This window comes from Pelophylax lessonae, assembly GCF_965119305.1.
Source record: "Pelophylax lessonae genome assembly, chromosome: 4".
Classification (NCBI taxonomy): domain Eukaryota; kingdom Metazoa; phylum Chordata; class Amphibia; order Anura; family Ranidae; genus Pelophylax; species Pelophylax lessonae.
Genome location: NC_138771.1, coordinates 19406760 through 19425238, shown reverse-complemented (window position 1 = coordinate 19425238; position 18479 = coordinate 19406760). Strand labels below are relative to the sequence as shown.

Genomic DNA, 18479 nt, shown 5'->3' with positions numbered 1-18479 from the left:
TTTGCATTTTTTTGGGGGGGAATTTCATATAAAAAAATTTTAAAAATATTGTTATTTTTTCAAAATAAACGCTTTTTTTTGTTTATAGCGCAAAAAGTAAAAATCGCACAGGTGATCAAATACCACCAAAAGAAAGCTCTATTTGTGGGAAAAAAAGGACGTAAATTTCGTTTGGGTACGGCGTCGCACGACCGCGCAATTGTCAGTTAAAGTTGAACATCGCCGAATCGCAAAAAGTGGCCCAGACGTATGACAGCAAAATCCTCCCGTGGTAAAGTGGTTAAAATACACCTATAATAAAATTATAGACCCTTAACTTCTTTGTAAGTGGGAAAAATTACAAAATCTGCAGAGGATCAAATAATAATTTTCTCCACTGTAACTTTGTACTATTTTGTATGGCTGTGCCAAATTTCTTGACACCTAAATAAAGAATTAAAAAAAGAAAAAAAAAAAGGACCGGATCTGTTAGTTTTTACTTGAATTTCTCCTTACTTCTCTGGCACAAGGTCCCCCGAAATCCTGGCGCACATTCACAGCTTCCGTCCTCGGGTGAGCACGACCCCCCATTCTCACAGTGACAAGACATGGAGCAATTGGGCCCCCAGCGTCCTTGGGCACACACATTATCGCAATGGACACCTGCAAGGAAAATCAGACCCATCAGGGCACAGCAGATACAATACGCAGGCACCAATCTTAAACCAGCTATTTTAGTCTCAATTGCATACAGTTCCTGTTAAATGACCATTATTTCCCATAACACATTTAATTGTCTTTATTAATGTTATTTTTCTATAATTGTTCATTATATATTTTGGAACACAGAGTGGAGAATATATAATTCTGAAAGGAAGTTATCTGAAGATTTACATTATTGATATGCGCGGCAGCTGCCAAATTGCCTGAAACAAAAAGGTCAACTAAATGACAGGGCCAAAAGAATGCCATTTTATTCTAAAACCTGCCCTGGAATAAACAAGGACTGACCTCTGCAGGAAGGATCTCCCCAAGGATACCATTAAACTCCTCCATAGTAAAAAAAAAAATAAAAATTATAGCATTACCTACAATATTCCATGAAAGACTACATTCAGAATATATGCAACTCTAGAGACAGGAGGATGATGATGATGATGCTGTTTTGTATGGGATTTACCAAGGGATTAACCTAAAGACCGTACTGCCCTGGGCTCACATGAATCACAATGTCCTCTTCTAAAGATCCACCTCTTTTTCAAACCCTTTTATCGGGGATCACCAAACTTTTCAGTATGAGGGTCACATCATACATAATAAATATTCGTGGGCCAACAAAAAAAAAAAATCAGTTTCATAAATGAATGAATAGGTTTTGCTTGAAGCTTTTTGCTATTAGCGTGATATGATTCAGAAAATGAACTTCAGTGAACCAAACAAAAAAAAAAAAATATTGAAAAAATATGAACTATTAATAAAGTTCAAGCTGAAATATATTCTCTCTGTACCTTTTTCATCAGAGCCCCCCTTTATTAGTGTTCCCTATCAGACCCCTCCCCTCTCTTCAGGCCTGGATTGGGATAAAAAAACAAGCACAGCCATTTTAGATTGAGCAGCAAATTTTTCCTGGGTTTGGGGGGGGGGGGGGGGGGGTGTCCCCCATCAGTGTCCCCCCCATCAGTGCCCCCATCATTAGAGGTCATCTATCAGAGTCACGATAATTAGAGGCCCCTCCATCAGTGTACCCCTTATTAAAGGTCCTTCCATCAGTATCCCCATCATTAAAGGTCCCTCCATCAGTATCCCCATCATTAGAGGTCCCTCCATCAGTGTACCCCTTATTAAAGGTCCCTCCATCAGTGTCCCCATCATTAGAGGTCATCTATCAGCGTCATGATAATTAGAGATCCCTCCATCAGTGTACCCCTTATTAAAGGTCCTTCCATCAGTATCCCCATCATTAAAGGTCCCTCCATCAGTATCCCCATCATTAGAGGTCCCTCCATCAGTGTACCCCTTATTAAAGGTCCTTACATCAGTATCCCCCTCATTAAAGGTCCCTCCATCAGTATCCCCATCATTAGAGGTCCCTCCATCAGTGTACCCCTTATTAAAGGTCCTTCCATCAGTATCCCCCTCATTAAAGGTCCCTCCATCAGTATCCCCATCATTAGAGGTCCCTCCATCAGTGTACCCCTTATTAAAGGTCCTTCCATCAGTATCCCCCTCATTAAAGGTCCCTCCATCAGTATCCCCATCATTAAAGGTCCCTCCATCAGTATCCCCACCATTAAAGGTCCCTCCATCAGTATCCCCCTCATTAAAGGTCCCTCCATCAGTATCCCCATCATTAAAGGTCCCTCCATCAGTATCCCCATCATTAGAGGTCCCTCCATCAGTGTCCCCATCGTTACAGGTGCCCCATCATTGCCCCCATCATTACAGGTGCTCTGTCATTGTCCCAGTCTTTAGAGGTCCCTCCATCAGTGTCCCCATCATTAGAGGTGCCCCATCAGTATCCCTATCATTTGAGGTCCCTCCATCAGTGTCCCCATCATTAGAGGTCCCCCACGCTGAATTCCCTTACCGAGGGATGGATGGGTCGCTGGGAGCAGGGACCCAGTAGCCGAAACTCTGTGGGCGGAACTTAGCGGGTGGGACTCGATGGAGGGGATTTGGTGGACTCTGGAACACAGCGCAGCAGCCAGGTCTGGAGGAGAACTTTCGGTTAACTTCTCCACTGAATGCTGAGGGCAGACCTACTATGTGGTTGGTTGCTAGATGCCAGGGACCCTTGCAATCAACCACTAATGCTAGCAGTGGTGGGCAGGAGGTGGGACTGCGGCCGAGGAGCCACAGAAGAATCATTAGCAACACTGCTCGTGACACCTGGGCCCCTTCCATGTGGCCAACCCCGCCCCCCCCCTTTCCCGATGGCGGCCCTTGCTTTGTGCACTGGTGCGCAGTCATGTTGGAACAGAAAGGGGCCATCCCCAAACTGTTCCCACAAAGTTGGGAGCATGAAATTGTCCAAAATGTCTAGGTATGCTGACGCCTTAAGAGTTCCCTTTACTGGAACTAAGGGGCCAAGCCGAACCCCTGAAAAACAACCCCGCACCATAATCCCCCTTCCACCAAATGATTTGGACCAGTGCACAAAGCAAAGGTCCATAAAGACACGGGTGAGCGAGTTTGGGGTGGAGGAACTTTACTGGCCTGCACAGAGTCCTGACCTCAACCCAATAGAACACCTTTGGGATGAATTAGAGCAGAGACTGTGAGCCAGGCCTTCTCATCTAACATCAATGCCTGACCTCACAAATGTGCTTCTGGAAGAATGGTCAAACATTTAAATTGGGCACTTATGTGGCAAATTAGGTTTAACGTTGATAAATGAAAAGTTATGCACTTGGGTGCTACTTGAGGAGTAGAACTGGGGGAATCCATAGCGGAGAAGGATCTGGGTGTTCTGTTAGATCATAAGCTTAATAATAGCATGCAATGCCAATCCGCAGTTTCCAAAGCAAGCAATGTCTTTTCTTGTATTAACAGAGGCATGGACTCCAGAGAGAGAGATATCATTTTGCCCCTGTACAAATCATTAGTAAGACCTCATCTGGAAAATGCAGTTCAGTTTTGGGCACCAGTTCTTAAAAAGGATATCGGGGAACTGGAGAAAGTGCAGAGAAGGGCAACCAAACTGATAAGAGGCATGGAGGAGCTCAGCTATGTAACTGCCAGCATTACCCACCAGCAATAACCACCAGCAGTAACCGCCAGCATTACCCGCCAGCAATAACCACCAGCATTACCCACCAGCAATAACCACCAGCATTACCCACCAGCAATAACCACCAGTATTACCCACCAGCAGTAACCACCAGAAGTACCCGCCAGCAGTGACTGTCAGCATTACCCACCAAAACTACCTGCCAGTAGTGCCCACCAGCAGTACCCACCAATACTACCCACCAGCATTACCCACCAGCATGACCTGCCAGCAGTATCCACCAGCAGTAACTATGACGGATGCGGGTATCAGATCCCTGTCGTTCTCACTAACTCATGACAAAGGACCAGCCAATCTATCACCCTGCCATCACTTACGTAACAATGCCACTCTCAGCTGCTCCCGGCATCAAGATTTTCCAGCTTGCGGGACCACAATCTAGGTGCCAGCAGGTTGAGAGCGATTGTCACTGGGCTAATTAAGCAATTAACCCTTTCAATGCCACCACCTCCATTGTTTCCAGAGCGGGAGGAAGCTCTTAATTTTAGAAATACCAACTATAATTTTGGAATAATCATCTGTAACACGCACTGTCACCACAGACAGGAATGTTCATAGGATTCATTCTATACAGTAACACTCTTCAGGAGACAGGTTCTTTGTTAGCTTGCATTAGGAGCTTAGGGACAAGGTTAACACTTTTCAAAATACAGTTTTAATAATGAAAAGGTCATAGTTTGTGCACATAAAATATTTACAGAAAAAATAGAGGCACAATTCAGCAATTAGAAAAATAAGGTAGAATTGAGGAGGGAGAAAACTTGCAGTCAATGTCCTGGGTGTTATTAGAGTTCAGTCAATGAGACAGTTGTGATCGGTTATCAAACTTGATAGATATTCCTTCTTTGATGTTACCATGAGAACTGATCACTGGTTAGGAGTCTCCCCTTTTCTCTGGGATCAAAGGGGTGTTGACAGATACCCCTGACCAATTAAAATGGAGTGGCAATGGGCTGTCCTGGGGGGGGGGGAGTATGACCGTATCAGGACCCTCCTCTTTTACCCCTATTCATATTGTGACAGGAAGTCAGCTAAATCTGGGAATGTAGTCACAGGAAGGAGATACATTTCCACCTGATTTAGAAAGTCCATTAATTAATTTAGGGTGTTGGCTACAGAGCTAGCCAGCAGGAAGTTGAAAGGCCTTCACCTGTTCAGAATGAGGGAGTTAAGGCTCTATAATTTGTTCAGAGAAAGTCCTATTGTTTGCTGCCTCCAGAAGCTGCATCCTGAAGCCATGTGGGCTGGGAGCAGGAGGACAGTCAGCGTGTGCCTCCCGACAGGATGTGTGGGCCTGGGAGAAGACCCCCCGGAGTGATGTGTGCCCGGGACGGTAACCAAGGGTGAATACGTCTCAAAGGTGAGAAGACGAACTGTTGATGTGAAAGAAACAAAGGACTGTGTTGCCCTGTGAAGCTATTATAAAAGGACTATTGAGTGTCCGCTGTAGGACAAGGAAGTCTGCCCGACGGTAGGTTGGAGACAGACACTTAGGCAGGTTCCAGTTGTGAGAAGGTAGCCGCCCACAGAGGCAAGGATTTATTTTCTGTTTTATTTTATTTTGGATGTTTTGCTGCATACAGCCTGGTGAAGAAAACACCATTTAATAAACCACACTGTTTTGTTTGCAAGCACTTGTCGGCTACCTCTCTGGGAAAACGCACCCCCCAAGGGGTCATCCACACCCGCCACCGAGCTAATCCCTCACATATGGTGGAGGTATGCAGTGGGCATAAGCAGAGATCCCTGCAAGGAAGTGCAAATGTTTGATGAACTTTATCTGGTGCATGAGATTGCACAATCTATGTGTGCAGGAGAGAAGATCCTGACAGAAAAAAAAAAGTGTTTTAAAGAGACAGCGGTCTCAAAATTATTTGATGAACTTTGTTGTGTCTGGTGCAAGTGACTGCACAAACTGTGTGTGCAGGAAAAGAGATCTTGCAAGAGAGAGAAAAACTACATGTGTTAAAGAGACAGTGGTCTGAAAATTTTTTGCTGGACTGTGAAAAATTTGTTTGTGGAGTTATTGAAGATGGGGCGTTCAAAACGCCTGAAGAATGCAAAGATAGATGAAATGAGAGACCGGATTCTATGGATGGAGGGGATGTTACCGTCTGAACCAGCCCCATCCATGCCTAAAGAGAGTATACTAAAGAGGAAGGTTGTTGTCCCTAGCAACACTGATGAAACTGCTATGGAGACGCAGTGTGCTCAGATGAAAAGTAAGCTCAAAATGGAGGAGATGTTGAAACAACTGATTATATCAAATACAGCTCAACAGCAGGCAAATGCAGCTCAACAGCAGGCAAATGCGGATTTTCAGCGGAGCTTTGCAGCTCAACAAAAGGCTCATCAAGAGAGCATGGCAGGCTGGAAACAGAGACGCCAGCAGCCAATGGAGGCCATCGGTTTGGAGGAAACGGAGTATGTGTGCAGGGCTGAGTTGGATGCCTTGCAACGGAAAATGGAAGAAAAGGAACAAGCCTTGGAATTGCTTAAAATGGAGCATAGAAACTTGCAGGAAACGAATGAACTACTCAAGTCTCATGTGTCACAGTGGGAAGAATCCACTGCTCTTCTTTTGGTCGAGTTGCAAAAACGCAGAGAGACTATAATGGAGAAAGATACCATCCTCATGGAAAAGGAAAGTGAAGTTCAGACTTTGCAGAAGCAAAGTATGGCTGATATGTTGGAGTTGCGTAATCAGCTGGAAAAAAGTCTTCAGTCTTTGGGAGCTACAAAAATAGACCTGCAGGAGTCGCAGGAACAGAATGTTGCTCTGAAAGCGACATTGTCTCTCAGCGACAAAGAGAAAAGTGAAAGAGAGGCTAAATTACTGAGTACTGTGTATGAGCTCACTACTTTGAGCAATGTGGTAGATGAATGGCGTGCGGACTGTGAAAGTTGGAAAGGGGAAGCCCAACGTGTCCAGCAGCAGTTAAAGGAGAAAGAAGCCTGTGTGGCAGAATTACATTCTTATTCCCAGATGCTAGCCAATGAGGTGAAGGCTCTTATGCAGGGAAAAGGAGATTGTGAACATAAGAGGGAAAAAGTAGAGGCACAGCTTCTGGAATCGCAAGTCAAGGTGTCAGAAGGTGACCGATTGTGTGCTAAGCTGTCAGAGAAGGCAAACCGACTGCAGGTTGAGTTGGACAATGTTACAAATCAGCTTTCTCAAGCAGACAGCAAATCTAGAGAAATTGCGGAAGATTCTTCTATCTTGGAATCGCAGCTGCAAGACACGCAGGAACTCTTACAGGAAGAGAGGTGTCAAAGGCTGATTTTTAGCACAAAGCTCAAACAAATGGAAGATGAGAAAAATGGCTTCCTGGAACAATTAAAAGAGGAGGCGGAAGCAAAGAAAAACCTATCAGAGCAAGTCGCAACATTGCAAGCTCAGATAGCGGATATGAAAAAACGCATGGAAGAAAGCGTTGGTTCATTACAGTGTGTTGAAGATGTGAAAAAGAAGTTTGATCAGATGCTTGGTGAAGAGAAGACTGTGTCTGCAAAATATGCAGAAGAACGCGCACGTGCAGAAACGGAGGTGCGTGATAACGAGAGCAAAGCCCTGTTCTTGGCTCGCTCTTTGGAGGAAGCTCTAGAGTGTAAGGCTGAACTAGAAAGTGTTAAACAGCTGCGTACAGAAATGGAAGAATTGGTCAGCTCCAAGGATGATGTTGTGAAAAGCGTTCAGGAGCTAGAAAAGTCTAAGCGAGCCTTAGAACAGCAAGTAGAAGAGATGAAGATTCCGTTGCAGGAACTGGAAGAGGAATTCCAGGCAACAGAGGATCTGTCCCAAAGAGGGGATAGTGTGCCTGATGCAGTTTTTAAAAGGATCAGTGTTTTGGGGTCTGTCCTGAGTGAGCCTCAGAAATGTGACGACATGTGGCTTGAATCACCCCTTTGGAATAAACCGTTCCTTCAAAAACTTCAAGCATTGGAAAATGTATCATTAGAACTTCAGCAAACAAAGGAGCTGAGTAAGAAATGTGGTGATTTCTCAGTTCAGGCTGAAAACCTAGTGGAGAAAACTAAGGCTGTTGGTGAAAACGTGAAGCAAATGAATAAGTGCCTTTCAGGGAGTGTTTCCAAAATGGAACTGGTGAAAGACGGGTGGCAGAAGTTTGATCGTGATCTTGAGATGCATTCCATGTGGAATTCAGATAGAGAAAAAGAACTAGGTGACCTTGAGCGGTCAAATAGTTCAGCAGAAAGTGCATTGAAGAAACCTGTAAAAGAATGTGTTGCAGTTCCATGCTTCTTCACTGATGCAGAGAGGAGGTCTATAATGGATACCACCCAGATTGCTGGGTTCAACTGTGTTGTTGCCTTTGACCCCTATGTTGGTGGAAGGAAAGTTGATGATGTTCTGGTTGGCTTCTTCTGTGAAGAGTTTGGCAAGAAATATAAACTGAATATCAAATCAAATAGTAGGCCTTTACTGCGACTCGCTCAGGAGGGCGAAAAGTTTAAGAAGTTGATGAGTGCAAATGCTTCAGATCTGCCTATGAATATGAAATGTTTGGTGAATGATATTGATATCTCTGGGAAAAGGAACAGGGGTCACTTTGAAGAAATGTGTGACAGCCTGTTGTCTCAATTGGAAAATCCTCTGCACAGCATCTTAGAGCAAGCAAAGCTCAAGAAGGAAGATCATTCCCTTTTACAACAAAAAGTCAATGATTGTGTACAGATGTATGGAGAGGCAACTCAAGTCACAGAGGGATGTCAAGAGTCCCTACTTGGAACAAAGCTTAGTGAAGCAAAGGTTCTCAAAGTTTTGTGGAAAACATTTATGGATTGCAGAGAGAGGCGTCTTAAGAATGTTGAAGACATTAAGACTAGCCCAATTGAGTTGCCTATGGATCACGGTCCTCCATGGTGGATTGGACAGACGGTTATGAGGGACAAGCTGTCTGACATTTATGAGAAAGCTGTCAATGAAGATGACAGAAACGAGAAGGAGCAAAATGATGCCAAAAATGCAGTTGAAGAATGTGTATATGATATGAGAGACAAACTGTGTGGCATTTATGAGAAATCCGTCAATGAAGATGACAAAACAGTTTCATCCGGAAGCTTGAGGATAATAGGAGGCTTATCAGTGAGTCAGCAGTGCCTGACACATGCGTGCCTGGAAATATGTGTCCCAACCCTAGGGTTGAAACAAGAGGGGGGGGTATGTGACAGGAAGTCAGCTAAATCTGGGAATGTAGTCACAGGAAGGAGATACATTTCCACCTGATTTAGAAAGTCCATTAATTAATTTAGGGTGTTGGCTACAGAGCTAGCCAGCAGGAAGTTGAAAGGCCTTCACCTGTTCAGAATGAGGGAGTTAAGGCTCTATAATTTGTTCAGAGAAAGTCCTATTGTTTGCTGCCTCCAGAAGCTGCATCCTGAAGCCATGTGGGCTGGGAGCAGGAGGACAGTCAGCGTGTGCCTCCCGACAGGATGTGTGGGCCTGGGAGAAGACCCCCCGGAGTGATGTGTGCCCGGGACGGTAACCAAGGGTGAATACGTCTCAAAGGTGAGAAGACGAACTGTTGATGTGAAAGAAACAAAGGACTGTGTTGCCCTGTGAAGCTATTATAAAAGGACTATTGAGTGTCCGCTGTAGGACAAGGAAGTCTGCCCGACGGTAGGTTGGAGACAGACACTTAGGCAGGTTCCAGTTGTGAGAAGGTAGCCGCCCACAGAGGCAAGGATTTATTTTCTGTTTTATTTTATTTTGGATGTTTTGCTGCATACAGCCTGGTGAAGAAAACACCATTTAATAAACCACACTGTTTTGTTTGCAAGCACTTGTCGGCTACCTCTCTGGGAAAACGCACCCCCCAAGGGGTCATCCACACCCGCCACCGAGCTAATCCCTCACAATATCTTGAATTATGTATTGGTTACATTCTTTCAACTGATAGTTTATTATTCAGCATGTCATTTCGCATCCAGGGATACCAAATACAGAATATCTCAGATAAACTTGTCACCAAGGGAATGTTTGGCAGCTATCTTCTATTCTATACAGTATGTGATAGGGTGGTCATGCATGGTCTTAATTCGATCAGTATGGCATTTCTCATCCAAATATATACTTATTGTTAATGTGTCATGTTCCTGTCTGCATTTATGAATCGTGTGTGTATTTGTTATGTTTTTTAATGAGCAATGCTCGCTGATTGCTATTTACGACTACCCGTATAGTTCTGGTTATCCTTAATGGATTTGTTCAAAGTTTTAGGACAGGCCTGGTTGGAAGAAACAAACATCCTGCCAGGACTCAATTAGTGGTTTTAGGTAACCACCAGCATTACCCGCCAGCAGTAACCACCAGCAGTACCCGCCAGCAGTACCCGCCAGCAGTAACAGCACCAGCAGTACCCGCCAGCAGTAACCACCAGCAGTAACCGCCAGCACTACCCACCAGCAGTACCTACCAGCAGTAACCACCAGCATTACCCGACAGCAGTAACCATCAGAATTACCCACCAGCTGTACCCGCCAGCAGTAACCGCACCAGCAGTACCCGCCAGCAGTACCCACCAGCAGTAACCACCAGCATTACCCGCCAGCAGTAACCGCTAGCATTACCTACCAACAGTACCCGCCAGCAGCAACTGCACCAGCAGTACCCGCCAGCAGTAACCACCAGCAGTACCCCCCAGCAGTAACCACCAGCAGTAACCACCAGCAGTCTGCAAAATAAGTAGAAAAGTTATGTGCATTAGCGTGTGTAAATTGTTTCAATATGTTTTTTTTAATAACTAGTTGTGCTTTGTCATAATATGTCATGTCTTTGCTCATACATGTATGAATAAGGACATTACATTTTCTGGCTGCCTAAGTCACATGTGCTAGGGGTGCAACTATCCCCCAGCACATAACTGTAAATATCCCAGCATGTGCAGTGTTTCTGACTCCTCCCACCATCACCACTTCAAATCACTGAAGTGGCCATGGTGGTTAGAGTGTTCCTTTAATATCTCTCAAAAGAAGTAAACCTCTGTATACTGATTCCATTTCATTTCATCATCCTCTAGTTGTGTTAAATTAGTGCAGGGGGGGGGGGGGGGGGCGGCGGCATTTTATTACTTATATACCTTAACTATAGTATATATTTTATATGCGGCCTGAGAACATTTCTCTACACTCAATGTGGCCCAGAGAAGCCAAAAGGTTGGACAACCATGATATAACATGTAAAGTGATACATATAACCATATCAAAATAGTATATATCTGTGCAAAAAGCAAACAAAGTGAAAAGTGCTACATATGCAAAATAAACACAATATATTGCTCCTAAAGAGGTTGTAAACCCGATTTTTTTTTTCACCCTGAAAGAGAAACACATAATGAGCTAGTATGCATCGCATACTAGCTCATTATGAAATACTTACCTTAGAACGAGCCCCCGCCGTGCCGCCAGCTTACCTCTATGACGGGCAACATGTTCAGTCGTCGGTCTTCCGGGATCGCGGCATCCGGTCATCTGATTGGCCGGAGCCGCGGTGACGTCACTCCCGCGCACGCGCGCGGGAGCCGACGGTCACGGCACGGGGCTCTGAAGGAACGGCACCAGGGGCCGTTCCTTCAGAGCGCATGCGCCAGTGACGTCACTGGCTGCATGTAAGGTAAATATCTCCTAAACGGTACATGTTTAGGAGATATTTACAGTACCTATAGGGAAGCCTTATCATAGGATCACCTATCGGTACAACTTGCAGAGGAGGGTTTACTTCCTCTTTAAGCATCACAAAATCACATTATAAAAATTCAAAATCCTTGAAATATAGACAAACAGTGTTCAAATCAAGGATAAAGGCAATATCCAAAAAAAAGGGGACAGTCCGTGTTCAGAGGTAGAAAGATGTCACCATAGGTGTGACCATCACCATGAAGGGAAGTCAGAAACTCTTATGCCCCATACACACATGCAGATTATCTGCAGACTTTTGTCTGCAGACTTACCAAAAACATATAATATGAGGTCAAACCTAAACACTTTAAATTTGTATGCAATCCGGCAGGCCCTTGCACTACATAGAAAAGGTAAGTCTGCAGACAAAAGTCTGCAGATAATCTGCAGGTGTGTATGGGGCATGACTAGAAATCGTGGACTTTACTGCGGATAGCAAAGAGTCATACAAGCAGAGGACTTTACGTGACGTCTTAATAGTGCAACATCATTAGAAGGTTGGTAGCATCTCTTCAAATCTCTCCTCTCTCCATTGCTCGAAGTGAAAGCAGAGGAGAGATCTGCTTTTTCCCCAGCTGTAGCAAATCATGCTTTGCTGGGGTTTTTTTTGCCTTCCTCTGGATCAACTGTGGGAATAGGATTGTGTATATGGGATTGTATGTTTGGGTTTTCTTTTTTGTTTTTTTATTGGTTGAGCAAGATGGACGTATGTCTTTTTTCAACAGACTTTAAAATATTTGTTGGCCGTCACCAGAACATTGGCGAACAAATCTGTACTGACTGACGGAAAATCGGCCGTTGTGTTGACGGCCAACAAAAATTTTATAGCCTGCACACCAGATTTTTTTCGGCCGAAAAGTCGGAGTCGGTTGTCGGAAGCATCATACTAACAAAGCAAAAATCGGCCGATCGGACGTTGGCCGAAAATTCCCGGCCAATAATCGATGCGTGTGTACGAGGCATAAGACTGGGAAGCCATTAACCACTTTACGTCCGCTCACTGTGCCTCTACTGCGGCACAGTGGCTCGTTATCGTCCAGCGTCGTAGACCTACATCGCTGGACTCCTCCCCCTGTAGGCAGCACTCGCGCGCCGCCGAAGGCGCGCTCCCGCTGTTTTCATTCACAGCGGGAGTCGGGCCAGGGGAGGAGCGGCGGCGATCGCCGCTGCTCTTCCCCGATCGTCGGGGAATCTAGTTTGGAGATCGGCCCGCCTGTGTAAACAGAGCGGGCGGATCTACTAAGTGACAGGGAGTGACAGATTGCAGGGTTCAGCATAGCTTTAGAATCTGTCCCTGACTCACTCAGTCACCTCCCCCCCCCACACGTCAGTAAGCACCAGGCATACATTAACCCCTCCCTCGCCAATAAAATTAACCCCTTCCCTGCCAGTGTCATTTTTACAGTAACAGTGCAACAGTGCATATATATAGCACTGATTACTGCAGAAATGTCACTGGTACCCCCAAAAGTGTCAAAAATGTCAGTCAAGGGTCCGATCTGTCCGCCGCAATGTCGCAGTCCCGCAAAAAAAAAAAATCGCAGATCGCCGCCATTACTCGTTAAAAAAAAAAACACCAAAAATGACAGAAATCTTTCCCTTAGATAGTAAACGCAATAACTTTTGCGCAAACCAATCAAAATACGCTTATTGTGATTTTTTTTTTTACCAAACATAGGTAGCAGAAAACAAATTGGCCAAAAATTTTTAAAAAATTTGATTTTTACATTTTTTTGGGGGGGGGAATTTCATATAAAAAAATGTGAAAAATATTGTTATTTTTTCAAAATTGTCACTCTTTTTTTGTTTATAGCGCAAAAAGTAAAAATCGCACAGGTGATCAAATACCACCAAAAGAAAGCTCTGTTTGTGGGAAAAAAAGGACGTAAATTTCGTTTGGGTACGGCGTCGCACGACCGCACAATTGTCCGTTAAAGTCATGCAGTGCCGAATCGCAAAATACCCCCTGGTCGTTTAGCAGCCAAATCCTCCGGGGCTTAAGTGGTTAAAGTTCATATGCGTGTAAAGGCAGGCGTCCCAATACTTTTGGTAATAGAGTGTATATGGTACAATACAAAGACTCAAGTCCACACATTGTGATCACAATGGGACCTCATGTCCTTTGATTGCAATAGGGGTTCATATTGGGTGATCACAATAGGACCTCATTGACAATGATTAGAATGGGACAACTACTTTTGGTAATATAGTGTATATAAGTATGAATGGAAGCACACTCTACACAACAGATATCAGAAGAGACTCCTGGAAATTTGTGTAGATTTGATGCGATGTTCACTTTTAGTATATTGTATAAATATATACACACTATATCTGCATTATTATGTCTATATACTGCATGCCAGATATCTGTCATAGCCAACAGAGATATAAACCAGCAAATAAAGACAAGTGCGGAAACAAGTAGGGTGTTAACAGGACAGAACAGGCAACTCCCGCCCCCCCCTAACCAGTTTACCTGCTTTCTCCCTCTCCCCTCCACCTCGCTCCATCTCCCCCCCATGTGTTGCAGCATTTGCCAGCTTTATCTCACAGGCCCACGCTCCTCTGCATAATGGGATAAACACAGGGGGAGAGACCTCAGGCAGAGAGTGGATTAACGTGTTACTCAGGAGATGCGCCCCCCTCCCCATCAGAGCAGAACAGGTACCGCATTGTAATTACCGAGGCTTCAATCTGCTCAGCAGCTGAAAGTTTGAGGATTACTGCGAGTGAGTGAAAATCATTACACAGGCTCCGAGTCGTTTTCCCCTCACTTGTCCTACTTGCCGGTTTTTTTTTTTTTGTTCAAACCAGCTCAAGTTAATGCAAAAAATATTGCAGAGCCAAGGAAATTTGATGGCGAGCTTGGAAGTCCTTCGCCCTTCCATCGCTAGATGTTCCCAAGTGAAAGAGACAAATGTGCTGAACAAGCGGCAGTGGTAAGACAGAAGTTAGTGATCAACACTCAGGATACAAAGTGCAGAAGACACCCACTGTCTCTTCTTATAGCACTATGACCGAAGTTGTCCCCCGTAGGAGTGGGGATTTTTTAGGCAGACGTGACACAAGTGACATGAAGAGAATAAAAAAATATACAATTTTATTTATATCGTTTTAAAATAACATAGAAAATGTTGTTATATCACCATAAAACCAAAACAAGTATAATGGAATAGGTAACAAGCATCTTCATAATGATATGCATCCTATTGTTAAATGATACAAATATACTCCAAATCAATCGACGCGTTTCAGCTTACTGTCCTTTCATCAGGGGTATGTGATAAGGAGACTGCATACATTCATTTGTTTCAGTCCAGGATAAAGAGGGATAAGAGGTCATAAGGCTGTAATAAACGTGTATGGATCTGTCGAGACGCCCACCGAGATAATGAACGGTGAGGACGGAAAAGCCAAAATGAAGAAGAGAAGTAGAGAAAATCCACAGGAAAGGTGTCCCCGTAACGTTTCCATGAAGATCCACAATGTTAGAGAGCTCCTTATTGAGTCCAATCTCCTGGCCCCGGTAGATAATCCCACAGAGGCAACTTGTCTGGCTCCAGCCGTAGTGTTCACTGTCCCCTCGGCAACTGTTGCAGAGGAGACAGTGAACACCACGGCTGGAGCCAGACAAGTTAGCTCCGTGGGATTATCTACCGGGGCCAAGAGATTGGCCGAGGAGACAGTGAACACTACGGCTGGAGCCAGACAAGTTGCCTCCATGGGATTATCTACCGGGGCCAGGAGATTGGCCGAGGGGACAGTGAACACTACGGCTGGAGCCAGACAAGTTGCCTCCGTGGGATTATCTACCGGGGCCAGGAGATTGGCCGAGGGGAAAGTGAACACTACGGCTGGAGCCAGAAAAAAAATCAGCAGGAAAGGTGTCCCCGTAATGTTTCCATGAAGATCCCCAACATCAGAAATTTGACGTATTATGGATGCTTGTTATATTAACAGTCAGTTTAATGGGAAGTGAAGCTGGGTCCAGTGTGTTAGTCCACAATTTTAGAGAGCTCCTTATGGAGTCCATTTTTTTGGCTCCAGTCGTAGTGTTCACTGTCCCCTTGGCCAATCTCCTGGCCCTGCAGATAATCCCACGGAGGCAATTTGTCTGGCTCCAGCCGTAGTGTTCACTGTCCCCTCGGCCAATCTCCTGGCCCCGGTAGATAATCCCACAGAAGCAACTTGTCTGGCTCCAGCAGTAGTGTTCACCGTCCCCTCGGCCAATCTCCTGGCCCCGTTAGATAATCCCACGGAGGCAACTTGTCTGGCTCCAGCCGTAGTGTTCACTGTCCCCTCGGCCAATCTCCTGGCCCCGGTAGATAATCCCATGGAGGCAACTTGTCTGGCTCCAGCCGTAGTGTTCAATGTCCCCTCGGCCAATCTCCTGGCCCCGGTAGATAATCCCACTGAGGCAACTTGTCTGGATCCAGCCGTAGTGTTCACGGTCCCCTCGGCCAATCTCCTGGCCCCGTTAGATAATCCCACGGAGGCAACTTGATGGCTCCAGCCATAGTGTTCACTGTCCCCTCGGCCAACAGTTGCCGAAGGGACAGTGAACACTATGGCTGGAGCCAGACAAATTGCCTCCGTGAGATTATCTACCGGGGCCAGGAGATTGGACTCAATAAGGAGCTCTCTAACATTGTGGATCTTCATGGAAACATTACGGGGACACCTTTCCTGCTGATTTTCTCTACTTCCCTTTTTCTTCTTGGCTTTTCTTTCCTCACTGTTCATTATCTCGGTGGGCTGTCTCCTTATCACATACCCTGATGAAAGGACAGTAACCTGAAACGCGTCGGGTGATCTGGAGTATATTTGTATCATTTAACAATAGGATGCATATCATTATGAAGATGCTTGTTACCTATTCCATTATACTTGTTTTGGTTTTATGGTGATATAATAACATTTGCTATGTTATTTTAAAACAATATAAATAAAATTATATATTTTTTTATTCTCTTCACTTTTGTGTCATGTCTGCCTAAAAAATCCCCACTTCTATGGGGGACAACTTTGGTCATATTGACATTGGGATGTTGGCAGACTGACTCTTGACTCTTCAACTGTGAAATTTTTACACTTCTTATAGCACTAAGGCTGCTGGGAGATCTGTTGTTGCTGCTGGGGGTCTATTGTTACTAGGGTGGTATTTTGTTGCAGGGGGTTCATTGTGGCTGGGGGGGGGGGGCGGGCGGGGTGTCTTTCGTTGTGTGGGGGATCTATTATTGCTGTGGAGGGGTCTGTTGTTGCTGGGGGAGGGTCTCATCAACAAATTAAGTACCCTTATTGTGTTAATTTTTTGAAAAAAAGTATTAAAAAAAGCCATTAGTCCAGCAAATCTGCATGTACATTAGTTCTGAGAGAATTGGGAAAAACAAATATTCTTTAGGGCTATTTTCTCTTCTGAACGAATGTTCTTTTATTATAGGCAGTAGTAATATAGACTGCATTATGGCCACTAGATGGAGCTAAGGAGCATAAAATACTGTACATACATCTTTGTAATAGGAGATACAACGTAACGGCTTGCCAACTGGCTCATTTACATATATGGTGGCAGCGCAGCCTCTCTGCGCTGGATCACTTATCTAATACGTAATCCAGCACTTCTGGGTAGGGGGCGTGCAAGCCGATCAGTCAAAGCACAAGCCGAACAGTCACAGCACAAGCCGATTAGTGGGTGCAAGAGCTCCACGATTTTGGATAAAATGAGAATCACGATTTTTTTGCTTAGAATAAAGATCACGATTCTCTCATGATTCTTGGCGTAACATCATGTTTTACATTATACAATAAAAATTGGGCTAACTTTACTGTTTAGTTTCTTTTTTAATTAACCACTTGCTGACCGCCCCATGCATATTTACTGTGGCTCAGCTGCGCATAATCACGTAGATCTACGTGATTATGTGCACGAGGTTTAGCCACAGTAGGAGCCAGACCGGGGGAGGAGAGGGCTCGATCGCCGCTGGCCTCCCACGATCTTCGGCTAGAATGACAGAAGAGCCGCCTGCTTATGTAAACAAAGCAGACGGCTCTTCTGTCAGAGAGGCAGGGAAAGATCGTGTGATTTATCTTAGCTGAATCACCGATCTATCTGTGCCTCTGTCCAGCCTACCCCCCCCCCCACCCCCCCCCCGACACAGTCAGTAAGCACTATTAGACATACACTTAACCTCTTGATCCTCCCCAGTGTTAACCGCTTCCCTGCCAGTGTCATTTATACAGTAACCGTACATATTATTTAGCACTGATTACTGTATTAATATCACTGGTCCACAAAAAGTGTCAAAAATATCAGTTAGGTCTCCGATCTGTCCGCCGCAATGTCGCAGTCCCGCTAAAAATCGCTGATCGCCGCCATTACTAATTAAAATAAATAAATAAATAAAAAGTCCAAAAATCTATCCCGTCGTTTGTAAACGCTATAACTTTTGTGCAAACCAATTAACCTCCCTGGCGGTATGATTCTTTCCGATTTTAGGTGCTGAAAGCGGTACCATTATTTTGCATGTGATTCTTAAGAATAAGAAGCCCAAACCAACTATTTACGTATGATTTTTTTTTTACTGTGCGTTCTTCTCTATAACATCTCGGGTATGATAAAGTTTGAAACACAAAATCATAAATTATAATATAATAAATGACTATAAATAAGTTAACCACTTAAGCCCCGGAAGATTTTACCCCCATTCCGACCAGGGGGTATTTTGCGATTCGGCACTGCGTGACTTTAACGGACAATTGCGCGGTCGTGCGACGCTGTACCTAAACAAATTTGGCGTCCTTTTTTTCCCACAAACAGAGCTTTCTTTTGGTGGTATTTGATCACCTGTGCGATTTTTTGATCACTCGCTATAAACAAAAAAAGAACGTCAATTTTGCAAAAATAGCAATATTTTTCACATTTTTTTGTATGAAATTCCCCCAAAAAAAATGTAAAAATCAAAATTTTTTAACATTTTCGGCCAATTTGTTTTATGCTACCTATGTTTGG

At 44.5% G+C, this 18479-nt stretch overlaps 1 protein-coding gene across 1 annotated transcript in view; it reads right to left on the bottom strand.

Moving 5' to 3' along the window:
• Positions 1 to 18479, bottom strand: part of MEGF11 (multiple EGF like domains 11) — a 1080387-nt gene that overhangs the window by 217199 nt on the left and 844709 nt on the right. Inside the window, exon 14 of the mRNA XM_082255259.1 lies at positions 496 to 642. Within this exon, the coding sequence (XP_082111385.1) occupies positions 496 to 642 (147 nt within the window). The remainder of the gene's footprint in view (positions 1 to 495; positions 643 to 18479) is intronic.